The following is a 26,368-nucleotide window of genomic DNA, read 5'->3' on the forward strand; positions in this document are numbered from 1 at the left end:
TTTAACACGTTAACATTATTACCCAGTTGAACTCTTTAGGAGTATATTGAAGCTTTTAATCACGCTTTATTTTAAAGGTGCCTTTGTTATGGTATAATTGTACATTTTGATTGTGTTTTAAGGACTAAGTAGTGTTAATTAGCTACATGTGGTTAGGGTTAGAATTAAGGTTTCGTTTGGGGTTAGTTTCATGCAATTATACATCATTTATTGGTATTTTCTGTACTGAGTAGATGTAATGTGTAACCATAAGGACACCATAAAGTAAAGCTTTACCTGGTATTTTAATAAGATATTTTACAGAATAGGTTTAAAACTAAACATTTTAAATATATATATATATATATATATATATATATATATATATATATATATATATATATATATATATATATATGATGGTGTTTTAGAAAGAACTCTCTTCTTCTCTTATTTGGCTAAATATATGGTAAAAACTACATTATTGTAAAATATTATTTACATTTAAAATAAATGTTATCTAGGCGAATATATGTCGAAATTTAATTTATTACTGTTATGCAAAGCTCAATTTTCATCATTCTTTAGTTTCACATGAACTTTACTAAGCCGATTCGCTGCTCAAGAAACATTTTATTATCAGTGTTGAAAATAGTTGTGCTGTGTAACAGTATTATGTGGAAAAAATCTTGATGCAGAACATTTATTTTAAATAGCTATCTTTGGTAACATTATAAAAGTCTTCACCGTCGCTTTTGCTCAGTTTAGTGAAAGATCAGAGACTTTCATTAACAGTAAGTGGGTCATTTTTGATTTCATTTAGTTCCTAACGCACAAAAAGGTCTGGCCTCGGTCAACATCCTCGGCCGCTCCGGTTAATGGGGTCATCGGTGGGGAGAAGGAAAAAGAGCAAAGCCAGCCACTGCTGCGGCTCAGATGTGAAAAAAAGGGCTGATATCAGGACTCGGTGACATGTAATTAGCACGTTGTCTGGTCTCAGACCCGCCCTTCCTCCCCCTCCTCTTCACTGTCCATCGTTCACTTCTGTGGAGATGCCCTCCATACCCAGAGAGAGCATTAAGCACAAATACAAAATATGTGCGTATTAAATCTCCTTATAACGCTCGTGTCATTCCAAACCTGTATGGCTTTCTTTCAATTATTACACGGCTCCCTGGAATACTAACTTCTGATTGGTCAGCCGCAACGTTCTAAATCAACCGCAACGTTTTCTGATCACCATCCAGTTTGATTCTGCAATAACAACCAAATGGATTTGCAACTACAATTACGGATGCCACAATTAATCGTTAAAAAGTGTTTGCACTGTTTAACTTTGGTTTTAGTATAGCATTATCTGATGTATGGTTCACATTTGAGGCTTTGTTGTCACATAACGGTGTGGCAAGGAGCAACCGAAGATAAAGATTACAAAAAACTTTTAATAAATCCACAGAAAGCACTCCAACATGAAGAGAAGGAAATCCACACGTACAGATTGACCAAGACTGAAGAGAATCTAACTTAAAGGGGAGTTAATGAAGTTAATGACGAGACACGCCTGAACATAATGACACATAATGATACATTTTTCAATTGCTGTTTATTTTCACCTAAAAATATGGCATGCGGTTACTTCAAGCAATGGCACGAACATCATTCAATGTAAATTGTGATGATCATAATCAGCAATCGCAATTACAATTTCAAGGGAATAATCAAGCATTATGATTTTTGTCATAATTGTGCAGCCCTACTTAAAATGAGGGTTGTGTTCTTACGTTTGAAAGTTTGATGTGAAAATATCTAGAATTTTCATTCACTTTCAATTCAACAAAGTAGAATTAATATCGGAAAAGTGTTAATTTCTTTAATTTCATATTTTTTATCATGAACATTTTTTTTTTCACAGACGAAAGCGAGATGATAATGAACTATGACCTGTTTTGAATGACAAAAACTGTGACGGAAATCAACATTTTCATCAGCGAATAAAAATGAGATGAAAATGTTAGGGAGGGATGATTTAAGAAGAGATTCATTCAGAACGAATCTGCTGCATGGTTCGGAGGTTAGGTGCGTGTATAATAACCGGTGGGACGTAAACTAACACACACTTGTTGCACGTCTCATAAAACATTAAAAAATGTCAATATGAGGGAGTAAAAGAAGAGCAGATATATGAATAAATCTGACAGCGTAAGAGAACTCGGTTCAGTCTGATTTTTCTAAACGCAAGCATACACATGCAGAAAGTGCATCCCATACAGCGCACAAGCACACTTTTGCATCTCATGATCAGAGAAATACAAAATGATGCTGATTTATCAGTTTTGACAAGCATTTACATAAATGCAGTTTATTACATCTTTAGCGTAAACAGTAGGGAGATTGTTGGATGTGTATCAGTACATTGCACTCACTGCATCCGTGCTTTCGGTGCAAAACTGTCTATCGTGATGTAACCTTAATATCAAACCTAGTGAATTTGCAAGAAATTAAAGAAATGATTCGTTTAGAGAATTTAGAGAAACGCTTAATAAATGTATTACAATGTAACTAAACTAGTACAATACCATTGACAAGTAACATGAATGTAATTAGTTACTTCATATCCTGATACACTGTATAAGATATATAGTCTAATGTATAGCACACAATGTTGTATTGTTTTAAATTGGTTTTGACAGTTTTAAATTTTAGAGATTATTCATTTAGGAATGTCCCTAAAAAATGCGTTCTATCCATCAGCAGAAAAACAGTTATTATTAGTCAAAATCACTGATAGGTTTAGTAATGTGTGTGTATGGCTTTTTGTTTTGTTTAATTCTATAAATTCGTCTTCCTGTCATTCTAAAGTAAATTCCAGTGCAACAATGTGTGAGGGGTAACTAATTCCATTAAAACAGCAATATATTTAAGTTAAGATGATTATCATATGTATAATTGCATGACTTCAAAACACATGAAATATGGACTTACAGACTCTTATAGACCATATACTGTACTTTTGCTGTTTGATGGTGCTCTTTGGCGTTTGATGAACATAGTTATCCACGTTGCATGTGTGTTTGGAAGGACATGAGAGAATGTTCATTTTTCGGTGACTTATTCCTTTAACTCAAGGAGAGTGTCCTCCTAGTGCTGTGTCAAAGACATGCTGATTAATGGTTCATTTACTCTAGTCTGTGAAAGGCCTTTATCACTCTCATTTACACACACACACACACACACACACACACTGCACACAATTTGTTTGAAGCCACTTTGTAAGTGTCCTTATTATGTAGTTGCTTAGCAGCCATAAGCCAGCGGGCCTCAGTGGAGTATTAGTGTGTAATTATCCGCCGTTTGCTCAATGTTTTGACCTTGCCAGCGTTCGTATAGATTTGCAGCAACCTTCCATGACCTCCGCTAACCAGAAAACCAACGCATGCTATCATCTTCCATTCTCCCGGGACTTGCACGAAATAAGCAATGCCACTAATTTGTACACTGAATGCATCTGCAATTGACTGTGCCTCTCAGTGTTCGTTCAGCTTCACTAAAGTCCCCGCGGGGACGTCTGGAACATATGGAGAGCCACGGCGTTGAGGGGAGTTTCTTAGCCAATCATTAATCTGCAGTAAGGTTAATGGTTCTTCTTTGATAGAATCAAGGTGTTTTAAGGAGGACAGAGTAAGATTGGAATTCCACAGAAGGCACCACAAAGACAAAATGGACCCTATTGGCTTTCTAATTCACTATCCTGGGCTGATTCGTCACTTCATGTTATTCCAAAGAACAACAGCTTTATCGTTTTAAAAATTAAAGACCCTGAAATTTCGTTCCTCTCCATTACACCGTATAAGTGACGATAATGTTAATTTGACAGCTACAAAGTATCCAAACACTTATTTTTGCCTATATTTTTGTCAAATAAATGTCACTTGTTTTTGCCTTTTTGCCAAGACACTCATACATGTCAAGTGTCCATATATTTTTGTCTGTTGTAGTTAAACCTTGAAGACGTAGAGCATTTTTGGGGTCAGCATCAAGCACATCATTATAAACAGGGGAACTTGAGTTTTTCTTCTGGTTTTTCTAAGAATGAATGAATTTCCAGAATTAAAAAAAAAAATGCAAGCAATAATTGGGTATAAGTTGTATCTGGGTGTTTTACACTTCCAAATAAAATGTCTAGATATAACGTTACCCGTGCAATTTATAGTCATTTATTCCAAATCTTTATGGGCACTTTTCATTGAAAAACAGGTCTATGTAGTTTACTAACAAGATAGACATGTCCAAAAATGTTTTGGGGAGAAAGAAAATGGAAACGTGAAAAGTCACAGTAAAAAAGAGGGTTTTTTTCAGAGTAATATATTTTTATTATAGAATGAACAATCAACAGCTAATAGTAAAACCAATTACACAAATTGTCTTCTGCAACAAAAATACAAACTACACATACATCGAATGAGAAAAATACAGAGTGCAATACAAAAAGAATAGTGCAAATTATCTTTATGAACTATATAAATATTATTTGCATAATATAAATGGATGATCCGCTGGATGCACTCCGCGTCAGAAAGATTTTACCGGGACATCGCCTCGCAGAGCAAATACCGAAAATCCGGTCTTTATCCGATGTGTACAGCTGTTTCATGTTTTTGGTTTGTTTTATGTCAAAGTACTCTGAAAAGTTTTCTCTGAATAGCCAAACGGGACAAATGAAATATGCCCGCTTCACACCACTTTTTAAAGCATTCAGATAGGACTAGCAGTTGAAAAGTTATTAAACATTTAAGAACAATAGCTATTAAAAGTCAGCAGAGAATAATATATGCTTTATCTTTGAAAATAAGCACGCATGATGTGTCATGAAATGTTCGTATTCATCAGGTTCCTCCTATAATGAGAAATCAGAGGGTAAGAAGAAAGGGCGCCCTCGCGTGGAGGTGCAGGAGCTGCGCATTATACCCGTGAGTAAAGCAATAAATATCCACTTTGGCCAGGGATGAAGGAATGAGGCTACGCCAGACTGGGATTTTTGGGTGATTATTTGTGAAAGGAGTGAAGGGACTTTCCAAAAACTACTTCCAACTGTTGAATTTGGAGGAGGAACATCTCAGAGAGGACTGTGTGGAAATGAGTTGATTGCTAATAGTTTCTAATGCCTCTCTTGTGTGTGTGTGTGTGTGTGTGTGTGTGATGTGTTTTCTCGCCCTAGGCCCATATGATGGTTCAGTGGAAAGAAGAGTTTAAGAGTCGTTCCAGGGTGAAATGTCCATGCTCAGGCTGCTGGTTGGAATTCCCCAGTATTTACGGACTTAAATATCACTATCAGCGATGCCAAGGGGTAAAAACTGAAAACCAGACTACACGGCCTTCGATGCACTTTCACAAGAGTACAGAGATCCAGGACGCTCTCAGAATCAAAAATATCTTCATTTATTCTGAAGATGATCGGAGGGTTCATAAATGTCCTTTCTATCACTTTTGATCCATAGAATAATATATCGACTTGATGTAATATGAAGTCAATCTACCTGACCTCATTAGCTGATGACTAGCCAACCATCTTCTTGACCTCTTCTAACTATTTTAGTGATACTATGCTTAAAGGCACAATACGTACAATACATTTATGGTGATTAAATATCCAAAAACCATTTGCACAGTGTGATGTGTTTTATGCAGTTGCATATTATAAAGTAGTTGTTGTAAAAAAAATAAAAAAATGCCTCGTCCCTGTTCCTCCCTGGTCATTGTCTCCTATCAGTGACGTAATACATGCACTATCCTCGGTTTCCACTTGAGGAAACTACACAGTAAAGTAAATCCATTACGGATGAAATGAAAAGTATTGATTGCAGCATTAAATTTAGATCTGCTCAGTGTTGCATCATGACTCTTTTTGTGCGTTTTCACAGTGTTGCGCATTAAAACCAATCACGCATAGAGCTTATGAATGCAATGGCCAATCAGAGGTGTTCAGATGAGTCATTGCTGCATATTGTGCCTTAAAGTAACAACTAGTCAGATAAACTTTGTAAAGACCCACTCTCTTGTTTTGCTTAGATCTGAGACGTGTGGAACTTGACCTGGCTCTGTTTCTGTCTCTGTGTTTGTGTGTGTGTGTGTGTGTGTGTGGCGTTCAGGCGACCATAGCAGAGAAGCTGAGTCACAGATGCCCGTACTGTGAGGCTGTGTTTGCCACCAAGGTGCGTCTTCAGAAGCACAAGCTGTGGAACCACCCAGAAAGAGTCACCATGGAGACCAAGTCCGGGGTCACCTTGGATGCCAAATCCGATCCCAAGTCGGAACCCAAACAGCAGAAAAGCCCCGTGAAGGGAAATGCCAAAAAAAGGTGTGAAAGCTCAGCATCCTTTTCCTGAACGCATTCCCACTTAATAGAATATTTTTTAGCGCGATGAATTTCTGGAGCCGTTTTGAGCATCTTTATTCACACGCGACAAAAAAACCCGCTTCAGGCCGTGAGTTGTTTTCCACCCAGCCATCATTAGATTCCAGATGAAGTCCTCTCGTGTTACTATAGTCCCGGTCCTCTGTGGATTGACTTTAATAGTCTGTGTTCCCTGTGCTCATTCTCAGGCCCGTGGAGAACAGCCCTCCGTCACCCGTATTTTTCAAGGTGAAGAAGACCCAGGAGGTGTCTCGGCCCTCACAGAATGGGGACTGCGCCCCCCAAAGGTCGGACAGGAAACAGCAGCAGGGGACGTCCATAGACGCGGGGGGCAGTGAGAGCGAGGGGGGTAGTTTACCTCCACCCTTCCCTGAGGAGGACCCTGAGAGAATGAAGCACAGTAAGAATGCTACACGCTGAGATGAATGCTTCCGAAACACCTGTCCGTGGTAATACCGTGATGTTGTTTGAAGTACCATATGCAGTACTATAATGCTAATCATTCATGGTACCGCTACAGTACAGTTTTGGCCTGCTGTGTGTGAGAGACTTCATGACCAGCATCATGTACAAGCATTTTTATGCCTTATAAACTTTTTAAAAAGTTTTTTCAGTTTTTTTCTCTGACATTGGGATGTGAATTCTGCTTGCCAGTGTTTTTTTTTCCTTTTCAGCTGGGTAAAATTAAAAATGGCTAGGAAAACTTGAAATTGTTTGGTCATGCACAGTGATATCTGATTGGTATTGCAAACAAATAACAATTTTTTTTTTGTTTAAAATGTATCATTTTCATTTATTTCAAAAAAAAAAAAAAAAATATATATATATATATATATATATATATATATATATATATATATATATTTGTATATTTGTATAATAATTAATATTAAATAATGAGTTAAAATTAATGAAACATTATTTAAATAATTAATATTTTATTTTTAGAATAATTTTGCAATAATGCATGTACAATTATACAAAAGTATGATATAAAAGTATACAAATAAATTATTTAGTTTTTGTGAAAATGTGGGCAAAGAGATCAAGAAATGTATTATTATGCATGTGAAGAAATGTAAAAATTATAATAATACATTTTAAATTACAAATATTAAATAATACACGTAAAAAGGATATATTTAACGTACACCTAAATATAAAATTGTGAATTCATTTTATATTTATATATAATTGAAAGTTATACAATTATAAATGTAAATATAAGATGATAAATGTAAATTTAAAATTGAAATATAAAATCTATTTTTCTAAATCTATAATCATATTTTTTTAATTTGTACACTTACAAAAAAGTAAATAAATTAGAAAAATGTACAACATTTTTTACATTAAATATTACATACATGTAACATTATACAAATAGATATAAAATTATTTATATTTAAATTCAGTATAACAGATTTCATTTTATTTATTTATTTGTGTGTGTATGTGTGTTGTTTCCACTTATCAGAGAATATATGCAGGCAAAAAGCTCTTTATAAAAAAGAATGCTATGTACTGTATTTGCAAAATGCTTTAAATAATATTTTTTTTAATCGTTTTAAATTAAATATGAGGTAATAGATGTAAATATAATACATTTGAAAGTATATATGCAAATATGAAATTGCATAGGCTGTTTAAATACATTTTTTCTTTGCATTAGTGGAAGACAGTAGAAAATCTGAACTACTGGTCAGATTTCAAGTAGTCAATTAACATTACTTTAATTGAACTGGACATTCACAACAGTGCACCCAAATCATTTTCACATTTGAGTCATTTTAATTTTTCGCCTAAATGCGGTTTGCACTCTGAACAGTACTAGCCTTTGGGTGATTCTGCAAACTGAAGCCACGTTAATAATGCATAACCAGAGGTCCATCATCTAGAAAAGCAGTCCCAGTTCTCCTTGCCTTCTGTACTAAAAAGTCCAATGTTCTTAAAATTGCTATAAAAATTGTTCATTAACACGACCCAGAATGCCCTCGTTAGCTTTGGTAGGAAATGGCGGCGTGGCCCTTTAAGCAGCCGTGTGTAAGTTGTCAGTGTGTGCTCCGTCTGAGGGCTGCTGGTCATTAAGTCTCTCTGGTAGCTGGTGGCGGCTGCTGTCTCTGTCTGTGCCTGGCAGAGACGCAGTGTGTCGAGATGTTGGCGTGGCTCGTGCTGTGAGTCCGCTATTTATGGCCTTTGTTTGGGTACATGATCCCTCCGTTTGTTGTTCCACGCCAGAGCCAGGGGCGAGGACAGCGAGAGTGTGTGCGTGTGTGTGTGTGTGTGTGTCGATGTCTGAAATGTCAGGAAAAATGCACTAGAGCAGCTGTGTGGCACAAATTGACACAGGAGAGAAACCACGTACGCACAGAGACACAAAACACACCAAACGCGGTGTCAGTTTCTCCGCAGCATGCGTAACAGCAGGTGCTTTGGTGTGCTGGAGTCCGAGCATCATTAGATCGGCATCAGTGTACGAACCACGAGTGCAGCTCTTTGCTGTCTTATTGAGATGTTTGACCTCTTGTTGTTGTTCTTCTCATTTGAGCCAGGGAGGAAGCAGAAAACTCCAAAGAAGTTCACCGGGGAGCAGCCGTCTATTTCAGGAACATTCGGTTTGAAAGGTACCACAAACACACACTCGTACATGTTTTATATAACGGCGAAGACCTCCCGTGACTCCTGTTGTACTTAAAGTCTGAATTCTGCGGTCTTAAAGCTACTAAAGACTAGCTTTAACCCTTTACGTTTTGCATTTTACATGTGAAAATGATTATTTTGTTCCTGCGGTGAGTTAATAAAATCGCTTTTCCTATCCTAACATCTGTTCTTCCAGCCAGTAAATTACATTTTTTTATTATGGGCCAATATTTGCCCTCTGGAGTTGATTCTGAGAGGGATTTATTTGGGCACATTTTTGAATTCATGAAACTAAACACATTGCGCTGTCCATATGTATCAAGCTGAAGTATTGCAGTTAGAAATCTGTAAATATTATTAATAATATCGGTAAATGACCAAATAGTAAACATACTGCTGGGAGAAGCAGAAAGCAGAAATGCAAACCATTGGGCCTGGAGGTGGAGCTGCACAGCAAGGCCCAGTGAGTCCAGAGGTGGAGCTGCACCTCAAGACCCGCTAAGCTCAGAAGCGGAGCTGCATCTTTGGGCCCACTGGCCAGGGGTCATTTGCATAAAAGTTTTAAACTAGTCTTACAAGTTTTGTAAAGACTGGTCATATATTTTTTAATTCAGTTACGTAAAAGTGTAGATTAGTGTAAGTTGAAGGTAAAACTCGTTCTTAACACAGAGAAAGTTTATGCAACTGGCCCCAGAAGTGCACCTGCGCCAAAAGGCCCAATGGGACTGTACAATCATAATAAATGTTTAAATTAGACATTGATTTATGCTCTACGACATGCCTTGCAGATTATCTTCAATATTTCTCTATATTTACTGCTTTTGTTATTGAACCGGTTTCAACTTCTTCGCTCCAGAATGAAGAAGTTCTGCATGGCCTTCGGTGTTATTGTTATTTTTCAGCTTCTTATCCTATATTTAGTCTGATATTTGTAACTCTCCTAGATCTAGAATAAAGAACAACAAGTAACTCTTTACAATAATGCTCTATTAATGAACATTGCTTAATGCATTAACTGACAATGAGCAATACATTTAATAAAATGTTTATTAATTGTAATAACGGTTTATTATCTTCGCTTCAACTAATAACAAAAAATACAGTTTGCTTTTAATAATGTAATAGTATGAAATGAACGTTAATGAAGATTAATAAACACCTTACAAGTTTTTTGCATATTTACTTCACATTAACAAATGTATTTAAGCAAGGATGACAAATGTAATATTAATAATTTTGAACGACAGCACAATTTAATACAGAGGCTTTTTTCCCCACATATATTATTTTAGTTTCTCCTCCTTTTAGTAAAGTTAACACAATAATTGAATCTGCTGTGTGGAGCCAAACTCTTTCATTAAGGGGAGTGAAGTGCAGGAAGTCTACTACATAGATTACCATGACCCCCTTTTTTTGATTGATTCTTATCAGCGTTATAACAGAAGTGACTTTCAGAGTTCAGTCCTGGCCTCCATTCAGTAAACACACCTTGAGTGTATTTCAGTGGTGTTTTTACCCCTGCATGTTTATAATTAGCCACTGTATAGTCTTTGATAGTAATTACCCCTGCTGGTGCTAATAGGGGGTCTATAGGTCTGTACTAGAAGTGTTTCATTTCCTGTTGAAGCTACAGTGGTGCATGTTTAAGAAGAAACACAATAAGGCTCTTTGACCACCGAGAGAGTCTCAGGGTTTCTTCATTTCTCTTTTGTTTGTTCTTTTTTTGCTAGTCATACTTTTATTTTCGTGACTTGTGGGGTCCCTGCTTTTTCTGAATGCTGTTTGCTGTGCGTCGTACAGGAATGAATAAGGTGGAGGAGAAGTTGAAAGCGGGTCGGATGAAGAGGGCGGAAGGGGCTCTGTTCACTGAGGAGTCCCAGAGGAAGCAGTCGGTTCAAGCCTCCGCCAGAAAAGAAGCTGCTGTTATTAGTTCAGGTCTCTCTCTCTCTCTCTCTGCGTGTTTGCACGATAAAATCATCCAGTACATTTGTTCTGCCAGAGCAGTGTGAAATAACTCAAATAAAGCAAAATAGTACAAAACGGTACTAATGATAGCAGAAATCAAATAAGTGGTTCTGTTATAATACAAAAATGAAAAAAAAACTGAAGTACAGATTTAATTAAATTAATAAAAAATATAGGAATGCACTCTACCTTTTAAAAGATTTGGAGTCTTTATTTATTTATTTATTTAAAGGAAATTAGTGTCACTATACTTTTATTTAGAAAATGGATCAAAAGTAACATTAAAGGCAGTTATAAAGTTACAAAAGATGCTTTCTATTTATTAAAGAATCCTGAAAGAAATGTATTATGGTTTCCAGCAACAACTACTTCAAGCATTTATAATAATAGTATCATGTGAGACTGAAGACTGGAGTTCAAAACAGCTCTTTTCAATTTGAATAATGTTTCAAATATTAAGATTTTTATCATGTTTTTTTTTATATATATAAAATGAATGCAGTAAGCAGTAACATAGAAACTTTCAAATGGTAATGTTTTATCTTTTGGTCCCAGCTCCACCTGCTGAAGCCCAGTGGCAGAATACCATCTCTGAGAGAGGGGAAGTGGTCTGTCCCACCTGCTCTGTCGTCACTCGCAAGACCGTCCACGGACTGAAGAAGCACATGGAGATCTGTCAGAAGGTCAGAGGTCACTCTAAAACACACAGTTTATTGTTACTAGCGTCGGCTTAGAGCAGTGGTGTCCAGTCCTGCTCCTCAAAGACCACTGTCCTGCAGAGTTTAGGTCCATCCCTAGTTAATCTCTTCAAGGTGAAGTTAAGTGAAGCAATCCTGAGCAGCCCAACCAATGTTTGGAGTTGATACTTCGTGATTGTTTGTAATTCATGATTGATTGTTAGAAAGTGGTCAGGAAACCTATTCAAAATAGGTTTATCTGTTGTTTATCTTAAGATATTGATGGCAGTCAACCATGGAATCTAACTTATTACATGTAAGAAGCTATCTAATCAGACTTTCAATGACATTTGCGTCGACCTTATTAGGTCAACATGAGGCTTTTATCGGTATCCCAAACGTCCCGCGCGGATCTGACCTTTCGTTCAGCCCCACTCCTCCAAAGAAGACAACAACTGTCTCAGTTTCCTAAACACATCAGATATAACGTGGCAGATGTGCTCAAGCTCTTCCATACGAAGAGGGACAAAGCCTTTTTCGCGACACTCAAACAGACTGTAAGAAACGTAAATTGTCGCGCTCAGTTCATCGGTACTGTTTATGCAAGAATGGGTTCATGAGCGATTAGCGTTCTGTAAATGAGGCCCGAAGAGGGATAGAACGAAAGAGAAGGAATCAGACCTTCGGTGTGCGACTCTCCCTCTGTTGTTTATACAACCAAACCGCAAAGGAAGCGGAGAGGAGAATGTTTCAGGCATGCAATTAGACACCTCTCTCTCAGGACCTCGCGCAAGGGGCCAGGGGGAGCCATTAGTGGCGCTTTATTGATTGGGCGCCTGTGAGTGGCCCTACCATGTGTGCATCTGGAGCAGAGACTTACAGCGGCAGCTCAGTGTATAGCACAACTCTATAAAAATGATGACATGTCTATTAAAGAGGGAATCGATCGGCTGCGTTATTGCGGGGTCACAAGTAATTGTAGTTTCTCTGGCCGTGTGAAATCAATGATGGCTGTGATGGGCATTAAGGGAGGAGACGGTTTAGAGCAAAGGAAATGGATTACAATTAGAACCACTGACCTTATTTTGAAATAAATATACCTTTATTAATCGAGGATGCATTCGAGAAGCGCAAGTTAAGACATTTGCATGAAGCAGCATAACTGTTTTTATCACTGATGATAATAATAAGCGTTTCTTGAGATGCAAATCAGAATATTTGAACGATTTCTGAAGAATCATGTGACGATGAAGACTGGAGTAACGAGGCTGAAAAGTCACAAAATAATAGAAGCAATAGAAATATTTCTTCGTTGATGGATGAAGATGTCTTTACATGCGCGAAAGAAAATTGTGTAAAAAGGCTTAATATAATAAAATGTTTTTAAAGTAAAAAATAAGGTTAGTGGTTATAATTGTAATGCATTTCTTTTGCCATAAACTGTCTTCTCCCTGAATGACCATCATTGAATAGTTCTATTTCATACGAATTATGTATTTCATCACTGTGTTTTTGTTGTTGTTGTTGTTTTGTATTAAAGGTTAAATGCGTAAAGGTTTTATTATTAAAGGTCAAGTGTTTTATTTTTGTGCCATTATAATCACCACAGAAAAAATTAAATAAAAAAAATCAATAGCAATTATGCTATGGATTACACTATATGAATTATGATAGGAAATCTTTGTCAAGAATCGCGGTTGTCATTTAGACCTCTCCAGGAATACCGTAAGGCTTTTTAGAAGAATAATCCTACGAATGCTTTATTTGTACTTTACTTTCGACTGCTTCAAGGGGAAAAATACACAGTTTGCCGTTTGAATCATTGTGACCGGTACATCGAATATAAAATTTCACGTTTATAGCCTATGATTTCATGATATTTGAGGTGGACATCATAAACTGTGGTCTTTTTCTTGTAGCTGCGGGATGCTCTCAAATGTCAGCAGTGTCACAAACAGTTCCGATCAAAAGCTGGACTCAATTACCACAGCATGGCCGACCACATTAAGGTGAGCTCATCTCCTAGGTGTCTAAACAGAGGAAAATACAACGTATGAATCATTCAACAATTCAAATGGCTTCACTGTTAAAATCAGCTTTTCTGTATGTAAATGAAACGTTGCACTTATTATAGAATATTTTTACAAAGGGTGCTATTATGGAAATAATGTAGTTTGAAGGAAAAAGCGTAAGCCAGAAATCATGTTTTTAGACACATTGGGTGTCATTTACAATGAAATTAAAATGTATTATACTTTAAATGGATATTAAATGCAATTAGTAATTTAGTAGACCTTTAAACTAAATATCTTAATCCACCGTAATTGTTTTCGAAATATGGGTAAGCGTACTGACAAATGTTTAGACATGCATTTATTATGAACTAATATTCTGTTAAAATTTGAATGTCGCGCATTAAAAGCTAGTGCTGTGATTAAATGATTCATTGCAATAAATTGCATGCAAAATAAAAGTTTTTGTTTACATAATGCGCATATGTATACTGTGTATATTTTCTATGTATATAAATATACACACATACAATATATATTTGAAAAATGTATATACATCTATTTATTTATATTCTTATATTTTATATCAACACATATATATATATATAATAAGAACACATAAATAAATAATTTTAATAACTTAATGGATTGTTATTAAATATATGCATGCATGTGTTTGTTTGCATGTGCGCTTTTTAAATGTGCATTTAAGTGTGTCATGAAACATATAAGTAAGCCTTCTTTAACTACACCTAAATGGCATGTTATTTCATTAAAATGATATTATCTGCAAGTACAAGTTTAAAAATATACTGCAAATGTACATATAAGCGCATTCCTAATTCTTTTTCACGAGGGATCTGAAACTATAGCGTTTTATTATCTTTAATAAACTAGCGCAGCTGCGCGTGTACAGTATGTGCGTGTTTAATATTACATACGGTGACCGCTGCAGAGAGCAGCGGCTGCCCAGGGTACACATCAGCCTCTAATCTCTATTATATCTGACACCATCTCTATACTCCAGCATCACTTTAAGACCTAAAGCATCCATTAGGCTCTAACCATTAACTGCACATATGGGAAAAGGTCTAGCGCTCATCTAGTAATGCCTTTTAAAACAGTCTTCAAGCAGTATTTCAACTGTAATGATTGTCTCCCGCTCCCCAGCCTTATTTCTGCACGGTAATAATTTCCTCAACATTCCTAAGCTATTAACAGCTTTCCTGCCAGTAATCTTTCTCCACGGCAAATCACGGTAATCTGCCTTATGAGTAAAGTTCATATGTTTTTGTTTTTTTTTTCCAGTCATATTCAGCCAACATCCGAATAGGAACGGCGCATCCCGTAATGGTGATGGCGTCCCTCGTGACCCTTTGCGAGGTTTAGAGTAAAAACATGAGAGAGAGAAACGCTGGTTAAAGAGGGCCGCCAGGATGTAAGCTCCATCTGCCGAGCTCAAGCATTAGCTGCAAACAATATTTCCAACGAAATGTGTTAAATTATGCACGACCAAATGTCTCAGAAACAGTATGAAACATTAATGAGGATGTGCATTTAGGTCCGTGATTTGTTATTTGAGCCAGGTGCCGAGTCTCACTGAGCCAAACATTGGAGAACCAGCATAAGGTCTGGGCTACACTGCAGCTCGTTCTAGCCAAGATCCGCCCACTTCGACAGGAAGAGAACGACAAACGTGTGAAGGGATTTCAGGGTATGGTTAAAGACAAAATACCAAAACAAATTCAATAAAAGTCAATAAAAGTCTTAGCCAAACGTCTGGACACGCTAGGTATGAAAAAATAGAAACGTAAAACTAAAAAAAAATTATACTTATGAACTGGACTTTCTCTTGACTAACTAAACTTTATATTATAAATAATGTAATACTTGTGACTACATTTGTTCTTGCTGCCATAACATGTTGATCAGCAACATAATATCGCATATTTCTGCTGTAATTATGACAAAGCTGCTTTTTAGAAAGTTAATTAAGAAGTATTAACATGCTAAAACATACTAAACTCTTAAAAACGCTAATTATTAGCATTAGTTTACATCTTGATTTGATGTGTTTTTCAATATTGTAAGTAGGAGTTATTATTTTAAGATATTAAGATCATTTTTATTTAACAATAAAATAAAATGAATGACAAGCAATTCAAGTTAATTTATCAAATTAATAATTGCATTAATTGTATTCACACATTTACATTAATTTACATTAAAGTTATTTGCACATCCATTGAAAATGATCCCCCAAAATTCATTATTGCGTGTGCGTTGCAAAAAGCATTTAATAGGCATTTAAAGAGCTTTGGAAATAAATATTTTAACTCGACATAGGATTTGTTACACACGAGTGTTTAAGCCCACAATGTAGCCAGAACATTTTGCTTTCATAAGCTGCACATGAAGTAGCATGTTGGTATATTAACACAGAGGCGGCATGAATGCATTTACACTGATATTATTATTATTGCAAGAATAACGCTACGCAATGAATAGCTTTTAAACGGGCATCGATGGATTCTTTTAGAAAACTGCAAAAATAGTAATGAAATTACACTGTAAATATAAAAAAATAATACCACCAGTTGGTGACGGTTTATTTAGAAACGAAGCAAGTGACTGTCTTCATGATTAAAATCATTTTGTTGCGTCCATTCTCACTGAGAGCTGCAGGGGGATGGTGTATCCAGGTGATACAGTATCTCTCACACACCGTCTAACCCTCCTCATTATCAGCTTTCTATGTTTTGAGTGCCTATGGGTGTTAGCGCTGACGCGTTTTGGCTTAACCGTCTGCGAGTTGAATTTTTCAGTACAGAATGAAGTTGTATCTCATACTTAGTTTACCCTGAGGTGCTGTGTTGAGGTGTCTGGCATCCTGTTTAGATAGCTAATGTCTCATTTCCCCCGCTGATGTTTTTAACAGGCCAAATACAGCGCAGTAAAAAGCGTTGCTGTTAACATGCCTTAAATGAATGCCGCTCCACAAAGGACTCTGGCTCTCAGAAAGCGGCGATTGGACACGTACCGTTGTGAAGACTTGAGGAAGAGTTTCTGTGAGAGACGCTAATGTGTTGCATTGTATTTGTTTCCCGTTCATAAGCCCTCGGCGAGCGAAAATGTGTCTGAGGAGGAGCAGGAGGAGAGAGAGAGGCTACGCTGTGTCCTCAAACAGATGGGCCGAATCAAATGTCCCAGTGAGGTAGGAATTTGTCATTGGTGCCTGCCGTCTGTCTGTCTCCCTAGACGCCACTGGCTGTCCTTAATATGTCCTAATTTCTGTCTACTTTCTGCCTCTCACTTCCTTTTTTGAATTCGGTCTTCTTGTGCACACTCCAGCTGTCTGTCCGTCTATCTCTCTGTTTCTCTTTCTACCTATATTTCTGCCTGTCTGTCTATGCACCGCCCATCTACGTCTCTGTCTGTGCGTATGGAAACATCTGTTTATTTGGTTCACCAGCTAGACCAGCACTGAGATTTCATTTAGAAATTAATTTTAAATGGGTCTTTTCAGCAGAGCAGTCTGGTTCCAGAGCAATCACTGTACGCAGTGGAATATAAATGTCACTGCCATTCGATGCTGCCGGTGATCATAACATTGAAAATGAAGTCACTGAAAATGATCATTTCGAGAATACAGCTGAGATTGTGAATGTGAGGCAGATGCTGGATGTACTGTGGAAGTGCGCTTTTGACAGTAAAAGCGATTGTAAAATTACCCGCTCAAACTCAACCCTTTTATGTTTGAGAAGGTAACGAAATACGCTTTATTTTATTCTTCTGTGATTTGTTTCTAAGATATCAAGTTTTTGCTGTTGCAGCACTTGCTGGATATATAGGTGAAACATTCACGCATGTAAGGGTTAAAGACGTTATCTTTGCCAAAATAAATATATAATGCCTCAAACACCAGTGAAATCACGTTGCTTGATTCTTTTAAATGCTCCCATAAATTTACCGATTGAAAAGGAAGTTCCTGCAAACGCGTATAAAAACAAGCTGAGTCGCAAAAATAACTGATGTGAATGCCCACCTCTCCTCTGTGTCAAGTTCATCGGCTACTTTTAGTTTTAGGAAGAAGACGCAGTGTGAATAAGAAAACGATGCGATGTGGCTTAATCCATTTTTACTTATATTAGTGTAACAGTGACATCCTGTTTTCCCCATTCTATAATTCCAGACTAAAATATGTAAAATCGAGTGCAACTTTTTAAAATATGATAGACACACTTCCATTGCATCTAAATGTTGTAGAACTCGTCTGCAGTTCAGCTCGCAATCTCCAATGATTTATTAAAGGGCATACCGATGTATAAAAAATGTGTGATTTTTTCTTATTTTTAACTATTGTAACTTAAGTGACAGAATTGAATTGACATTAGTAACTGTAACCAACTTGCATACATTTCAAATGTAAAAAGGTCTTCAGTAAATCCTGAAAGTAGTTTATTTTAGGCCAAACAAGGATGTGTGCTATGCAGTAAATCTGGACCTAAGTATGTAAATGTAGCTTGCGTTAACAAAAATGTAACCCAGACTGTCAGCCCACAGATCAATGAGTGAATTAATGAAGTATGTTTGATTCTCTGTCAAACAGGGCTGTTCAGCTCATTTCTCCAGTCTGATGGGTTATCAGTATCATCAGAAACGCTGTGGCAGAGAGCTGCCAGACGGACAGAAGCCTGTCTTCCTGTGCCAGCACTGTGGTAAGACGTATCGCTCAAAAGCCGGCCGTGACTACCACCTGCGCACCGAGCACCCCGTCACAGCCCCGTCCACACACTCGGTGAGATTACACACCTAACATTGAGAGGACAAACGTCATTGAGCGCTAATTAATCCAGATGCTTTTAAATGTCTGTCAACCAACACGTTTAGCTCACGTCTGAGGACTGCGATCAAGAAGACAGTAAAGATGAGGACGATGTGCTGGAGGATGAAGAAGAGGAGGAGGAGGATGAGGAGGAGGAGGAGGAGGAAGAGGAAGAAGAAGAAGAGGAGGAACACGTCCAAATAAAGAGCAGAGACAAGGCAAAGGAGAGGGCGGATGAGCTGGGGGATAAGATGGAGGACAGGAAGTGGGAGAAAACAGAGGTGGAGGAGCTGCTAGATTTGGAGAGGACGCCCAGCGGCAGGGTGCGCCGGCGCTCGGCTCAGGTGGCAGTGTTTCACCTGCAGGAGATCGCAGAGGACGAGCTGGCCAAAGACTGGGGCACCAAACGACGCATCAAAGACGACCTCGTACCAGACATCAAGAGGGTAAAAACCACACTGGTCACCCTTTATTTTATTTTACCCTTTTAATTTTCCAATTGTCGCTATTACCAAACCGACTACTAATTTGCTGCACATTAATAGTTAGTTTGTTAGTTAAGTTTAGCCGTTGGGGATGTAGAATATGGTCATGCAGAATATGTGCTGTATAAGTACTTATAAACAGCCAATATGTTATTAATAGGCATCCTAATAAGCAACTAGTTATTAGTGAGAACTGCTACATATGCTAAAGTGTTGCCGCTGCACTATACAGTACGTTCACGTTGAATTGTCAAATTCAATTTATTTTTTACAAATCTGAGATTTGTTTAGGGATAGTTCGCCCAAAAATGAACATTTGATGTTTAGCTGCTTACCCCGAGGGCACCCAAGATATAGGTGACTTTTTTCTTGAGTTGAACGCAAAAGGAGATTTCTGTCAGTCGTATGCAAATCAATGGGCACACAAAGAAAAAAAAAACATGCACGGAAAAATCCTGATCAAACCCTGCAGCACAATGCCTCGACGTGATATATAGATATAGATACATATGCATAGATGTGTATGTAGATCCTTACACGTTCAGGGCCCATAGAAAGAGTCGCTAATAAAGTACGTGCCGGAGCACGCCAAGCATCACACGCTGGAGGTTGTGAATGAGTCAGACATTGGGGTTTATCAGAGATGATATTAATGATATAAATTCTGTTCAGTTGCTCGCTTCATCAATGCAGATAAACATCAAATTTTGGTTGAAGTGTCCCTTTAAGAGTATTTATACAACACAAAACAGATATCAATGAGTTTGACAGCATCGATTTTAATTTCTTTATCATCAAAGACATAGTTCTTCTCCTTATCCCGTATGAACCTCTCTTCTAAATGTGAACGACGTACGCGCTGTGCCTTGTTTACATGTCGAGGACAGCGCATGCATGCATTGTTTATATTTAGAGGAGACATTTCGCTCTGTAAGGCAAGCATACGCAGAGTCTCGGAGTTCGGCACACTCTCGTTCACAGACCGACACGGCAGAAGCGCATCCGGCTTGCTTTCATCGTTTTACAAAAGTCAATGTTTTGTTGTTATTGTGAGTGTACAAAATATAAACATAGACCCTTATTATTATAAGTATGACCAAAAATGACAGAGTATTTTAAGATCAGCGGAGCCTTTATCTGTCCTACAGTGAGCACTACTTTTCCTCATTTACTTTTTCATTTCTGTGTACACACTTTCTTTCACAGCTCAACTATACACGACCAGGTCTCCCAAACTTTAGCCCTGAAACTGTGAACAGCTGGAAGAACGAGGTGAAGGAAAAAGGATTTATCTGCTGCCCCAATTGTGTAAGTATTTGTCCCGTGTTTCTGACCAAACATTAACTTTAACAGCTACTAGCGCCTCAGTAACGGATTCCAACCTCAGTACGAACATCTGAAAGATATCAGCAGATGTAGGTTTGTTGGAGAACCTGAAGAGCTCTTGAAAGTTGTTTCGAAATGTTGGCATTTATGTTGCTCAGTTCTTGTCTTGAAGTCTCTCCCGCTATCGTAACAGAACTGCGAGGCGATCTACTCAAGCGTTTCTGGACTTAAAGCGCACTTGGCGAGCTGTAACAAGGTATAAAAACCTCTGCGAGCTTAGCTGTGGTTGTCATTTAATTCTAGATCATTTAAACAGCTGTAGACGTTTGATCTCAGATATTGCTGATACTCACTGCTGTTATTGTTCTCTGTACAGGGAAGGGGCGATGTTGGAAAGTACACGTGTTTGCTCTGTCAGAAGGAGTTTAACTCTGAGAGCGGAGTGAAGTACCATATCAGCAAGACACACTCTCAGGTAAAGCAGATGAAGCTAAGCACCTGCCCTTCGCGGTCTTCTAGTGTTAGGAAATGTAGACAGCTAAAGAGACATTCAAAATAATCCTTTTTCACTTGTTTCAAATCTAGGAGTTTCTTTCTTCTGTTTAGCCTTGACTTCCATAGTTCAGAAAAAATACTATGCAAATCAGTGACTGATAACAGAATTTTCATTTTGGGTGAACTGTCCCTTTAAGGTCTGTTTACACCAAGACAAGAGTTCACAAAAAAAGTGCAGTGCAAGTCATTTTAATTTCTTTAGAATCCATTGGAAATGTTGAAATATATTTTTATTTGAATACTATTGCCATTAATTCATAAGTTTATAGTTTACATTACATTTTAGCTTTTTAAGCTTTTAGTTTTTATTTTATAGACTTGGTTTAAATTTAAATCTAGTTTAAATCTTAAAGTATTAAATCTAGTTTAGATTTGTATATATTTTAGTTTTGGTTTTAGGTTCAGTTATTATTAAAAATAAATAAATTAAAATATCAGAATGCTTTCAGAATTTATTTTCAGAATTATCTAAAATAAAAGCACTTTATTGTTTGAGTATTACAGAAACTGTTTTCATATATACATATATATATATATATATATATATATATATATATATATATATATATATATATATATATATATATAATTTTTGTAGTGTTGTTTAAGTCCACAATAATCAATTGTCTCTAGGGATGAACATTTACCTTCTAAAATGTTATACTCATACATTCACGCTAACTCACTATTAGTCCTTGATTATCTGTTCCTTGTCGAACTTAAACGTGTACAGAACTGGTTTCGGGCGTCTACCAACGAGGTGACCAACAACAAGAAAAAAGAGCCAGAGAGCAATGGCTTACAGAAGGACATGAAAAATGTAGTGCCTGGCAAGAGGAGGGGACGAAAGCCCAAAGAGCACCACCTGGTGACAGCCCCCTTCCCAGCAGAGACTCAGAGCTACAGCCCCGCTCCAGCTCCGCTTCCTCCCCAGACCGCAATCCCAGCCCCAGAAAGCCAGAGCCCTGCGCCCAACCCCGTCATCAACGCCCCGACCACACCCCCTGCCCCAGTGGACAGTGGGAATCCAGCCCAAGCCAGAGACACACAGCCCCCCATAAAAAAACGAGGCAAAACTAAGAAAGCGTCGACCGCTGAGTAACGCGGCTTTCAGTCCGTCAACGCCAGAAGGGATGCTTTCCGAACTACTCCGGATAAAACTTTAGTCAATTCGGTCACAGAAATTGAAGGATGGCACAGAAGAACGAGCTCGGAAAGACGAACGGCAGAACGAGGGATGAAAAACAGCAAACGATTTGCTCTTGTATTGATTTCACACTGATCTTTGTGTTTTTTAAGCTGAGTATATACATTATGTGTGTGCTTGTGTATACTGATATATATTACTCCTGTTGGTTTTTCATTCCATTTTTATAGTTTGTTTTAATAAGTTGATCACTCTAAAGGAGTCAATTGCATTTAAGCTCCCGGTTGATATATATGGTATATATATATATAAATATATATATATATACATAGGCCTTTATGGAAGCATTTTTTAGAGCAGAAGTTACATTTCTACATCATTTTGGGGTAGTCATGTCATGTCTGGTGGTTTCACGTGTTTGAACATTTTTATTTTTTAAGAATATCGATCTCATTCAGTTAGCATGACGAGCTAATTTACCGCTAACATTTTATCACGGTTATACTCCGCTGTGTGTATATAATATCTATATCTATATATGAATATATTCAAAGCAATTCATTTTCGTCCATCGGTTTCAAACAAGGTGTGTCAAAAAAAAAAAGTCGGTCATCGTTTCGGTTGCTTTTCCTCGGGTGTGTTTGGGATCGTTTCGTCAGTGGCAGCTGAATGGAGGGTCGGGTTTAGATGGACGGCTGTTGTAACAGTGCGCTACTGTGCAATAGTGTCGCTTTCGTGGTTTCTTGTCCCGTCTCTTGCTCGGAATCGTGAGAGGTCTAAGCGCGTAGCCTTGCGTAACTCCTCATCCCGCGTCCCTTTGGGCTGTTTGCAGTAGTTTGTAGTTCGCTGCAGTCGACCTGGAGGTCTTTGTTAAAACCTTTAACCGCTTTGAAATTTGGTAGTGCTGTGTGCTTTCATTTTTTATTTGTCCGATTGTTTTTTTTTTTTATGGGACTAAGAGCTCGCGGTGCTTAATGTAGAAGGAGTACACAGTGCAGACGATTGGAGAGATTCGAATCAGTGATAGTAAATGACTACAAATGTTTTGGCGGGAGAAATGGAAATCCTCCAAAGCGTACGAACGCCCTTTGACATCTGTGATGTCATCAGCCCTAAAGTTTTAAAGACGCAAGGAGATTTTAACTCGAGCGCCGCGTGCTTGAGAGGACACACGCGTCCATCTAGCGCGTGTTTACGTAGAAAGCCGATGGAAAAGCTGCAGTGGAACGCAAAAATGCATCCTGTGTAGAACAGCCCCCCCCCGTGACTGAAAAATTAAAACAGAATCTCGCAAAACCTCACGAGAATTATTTCACCTCAAAATCAAAGGGGGAGAAAAATTATTCTGTTTGACTAAAAGAAAGTGGAGCTTTTTTATGATTGTTCATTTTTGTCTGCGTTGCAACATTTTTATGACAGCTAAGCACATTTATAAAAGCGTACGTACATACATAAATGAGGTAATTGCATATTGCTGCAATTCTGACTTTTTTCACCGTTATGGATAAGAATGATGAGATGTAAACATGCCCCTGCAAGAGAGTCAGAATTGTGAATTCATAATTGCCTTTTTTAAATAGTGTCATTTAAATTAATTCATAGAGTTTATAAGAGTTTTTTTTCCAGATCTGCTCGTTTATGTCTTGTTGTTTCATTATCATCATCACTATTATTATTGTTGTTATTATTAGCATTATTAAGCAGGCTTCCAAAAAACTCTTATGTCCCACAATTTTAATTTCAGGTTTTTTTTGAGAAGCATTATAATTTATAGGTTATGGTAGTATGTGTTGTACTGCCTAAGGGATCACTTTAATTTATTATTACATTTTACAAAAAAACGTCTGCAGTAATGATTTATGCGCTATAAGGCAATCTTAACGATGCTAAAATTAGACTTTTATAGACAAAAATGTTATACTTTGAGACCAATATTTCACCCCCCGTGATTTCAGGGTGAAATGTTTCCGTGTTTTTTTGTCGGATTCACCCGTTCCTTTCACTTTGGATAGGAGCGCGAGCGGTGTGCGTGGAATGCACTTAAAGACCTCAGTGACTGTATGCAATAGTGAGAGTGTTTTGGGTGCACGAGCACGCTGTGTGAAGCATTGAAGAGCACAATCAGACTGGTCGCTGCAGGCTTTACCCCAACGTCTCCGAATCAGTGAGCGTCTGTCCCCAAACCAACGTGACGTCCGAATGGTCCTGCACATGCTGACTCCCAAGCTTCTGACTGAGGCCTGTTTGAGAAAAACGCCGGTATTGCACTTTAACCCCTCCTCCCCCTCCCTCCTTATCTTGCACTTTGCAGGCACTGTTAGGCTTCCGTTCTCCAACCTCAAACGAGCGGCTCTGTGTTGTGAGACCTCGGGTCGGTTTCCGCTACATAAATCCACCGCACGAGGGAAAACCCAATCGCGGACGGGGGCACCCCGAACGCCGGCCATGTGATCCGTGCGATGCGCTGCGAGGGAAGCCCGTCCTCCGTTCCCCTAATTTAGAAAGCAAATCTATGTCAAATATGAAACGGAAATTATGTTCGAAGCCATAACGGTCCCCTTGAAGGTGACTTATGGAAGCAGTGCGTCTTTTTATTCTTCCTCGGTTTGTACAAAAGATTATAGATTGAAAAAATATATCATTTGCAACGTAAATTATGCGTTCCAAACCCTAATAATTCTAACTGAGGTACTTGAAATCATGAAAAAGAAATTGCCATAAAATTATTAACATAAAGGTCACAAATGGTGAAAAAAAAAAAAGGATAAATTATTAAAAATATATTTATCTAATGAGACAAAAATAATAAGCTCAAAGTTGCATATTTTATACTATTACTTGTAAATGTGATCTTAATCTCATAGTTACTTAAGAAGTCTAGGGTTGGTATGTCGTGGTTTTAGGCAAAAGGTGCTAGTAGCCAATCTACCTTAAGGAATGTTGCGCATGAAATTGTGAAGCAGTTATAGTCTACCTTTCCGTGGAGTTCCACATTTCTGACATCAAATACTGTAGCAGTTCTCGTTTTAACCGTCATGCATCGATGGCACTTAAAAACGTGGCGTCCGTCACACACAGATCCCCCTACTGCACTGTAAATGGTTGGCTTTTAAAAAGGAGAATCTCACAAAACCCTTAAGAACAAGTATATTTGATTTTATCCAAACCTGGGGATCATAAATGTTTTTTTTTTTTTTTTATTCAACCGTAAATGCAAAAACAACAGTTGCCGAAAAAGCATTTTTTAAACGACTAGATATATTTTAAAATAACTGTGTTTCATGTTTCAAATTAATGATTAATTATTCATTTTTAACGTTTGTTAATTTTTGTGCTTTCAAACGATTAACTGCGATTAATTCAAAATAAAAATCCAAAATAAAAGTTTTTGTTTAAATTATATGTGTGTGTGTACTGTGTCTATTTATTATGTATATATAAAGACGCATGAAACATACAGCACATATTTTTTTTTAGATATTTACTTGTATATATATATATATATATATATATATATACATGCATGTGTGTGTATTTATATATACATGTTAAATATACACAGTACATAATGTAATTTTTTTTTTTTTTTTTTGGACTGATTGTGATTAATCGTTTGACGGCACTATGTAATGTCAATTCAAAAATGCTTGGATTATGAGAAATGTCTAAATGTTTATTTCTGTTATTTTATAATGCAACCTCGGCTTGTCCTACCCTCTTACGTTACGCTTCACCCCCCCACACCCTCCCCAAAAATGCACAGTATTGTAAATGAATAAATAACTGGTGAAAAATAAGTAACTCAATAAAATCCTCAATTCGCGTTTTTTACACCATCCTTTCATTTTGCAGTAAAACTCAACGTGTTCTTCTCGGGTTTATGAGATTCACCCTTCAAAGATTCACCTGCTGTTATGTGAGTAGAGGACAGGGTAAATCTGCTCCATGGCATTCCTGACTATGTTGTGTTTTATACTGTCCCTGAGCTGTAACGAAACCTTAGACGAGCGACGTGCTTTGACTTTGGCCCAGTAGAATGTATCTTTCTCAATGGAAGTTTAGTTGATTTGCCACCTCGTGACACGAAAGGTGGCGTGTAGTTTCCGCTAGGAATATTGTGCGTGGCTTCAATTACCCGTCTTCCTAGATTATGTGGCGTACACATATGCAGACGTTGTACGATCATGACACTGCGACAGATTTATTTCGAAATTACAGCAATAGCTTGCAGTCGAAAGCGCTACTGCAACATTACATATGATTTCCAAAGCTTGGTGCGAACTGTATTCGCTTTCTTTTGCTTCTTTGCTTCTTTCTTTGTGACATAGTTGCTTTAAACTGTTTG

The 26,368-nt window shown here is 37.5% G+C and overlaps 1 protein-coding gene across 2 annotated transcripts in view; it reads left to right on the forward strand.

Moving 5' to 3' along the window:
* Window positions 1-25,480, forward strand: part of znf512b (zinc finger protein 512B) — a 44,881-nt gene extending 19,401 nt beyond the window's left edge. For both annotated transcript variants that reach the window (XM_043225117.1, XM_043225116.1), the window contains exons 3-17: window positions 4,867-4,946; window positions 5,195-5,323; window positions 6,126-6,334; window positions 6,580-6,791; window positions 8,944-9,015; window positions 10,832-10,966; window positions 11,552-11,679; window positions 13,593-13,682; window positions 16,801-16,899; window positions 18,295-18,483; window positions 18,576-18,956; window positions 20,202-20,303; window positions 20,515-20,577; window positions 20,698-20,796; window positions 21,610-25,480. In XM_043225117.1, the coding sequence (XP_043081052.1) occupies window positions 4,867-4,946; window positions 5,195-5,323; window positions 6,126-6,334; window positions 6,580-6,791; window positions 8,944-9,015; window positions 10,832-10,966; window positions 11,552-11,679; window positions 13,593-13,682; window positions 16,801-16,899; window positions 18,295-18,483; window positions 18,576-18,956; window positions 20,202-20,303; window positions 20,515-20,577; window positions 20,698-20,796; window positions 21,610-21,978 (2,357 nt within the window). In that variant the 3' untranslated portion in view covers window positions 21,979-25,480. The remainder of the gene's footprint in view (window positions 1-4,866; window positions 4,947-5,194; window positions 5,324-6,125; window positions 6,335-6,579; window positions 6,792-8,943; window positions 9,016-10,831; window positions 10,967-11,551; window positions 11,680-13,592; window positions 13,683-16,800; window positions 16,900-18,294; window positions 18,484-18,575; window positions 18,957-20,201; window positions 20,304-20,514; window positions 20,578-20,697; window positions 20,797-21,609) is intronic.
* Window positions 25,481-26,368: the final 888 nt, after the last annotated feature.

Source organism: Puntigrus tetrazona, chromosome 23, assembly GCF_018831695.1.
Source record: "Puntigrus tetrazona isolate hp1 chromosome 23, ASM1883169v1, whole genome shotgun sequence".
In the NCBI taxonomy this organism is placed as follows: Eukaryota; Metazoa; Chordata; class Actinopteri; order Cypriniformes; family Cyprinidae; genus Puntigrus; species Puntigrus tetrazona.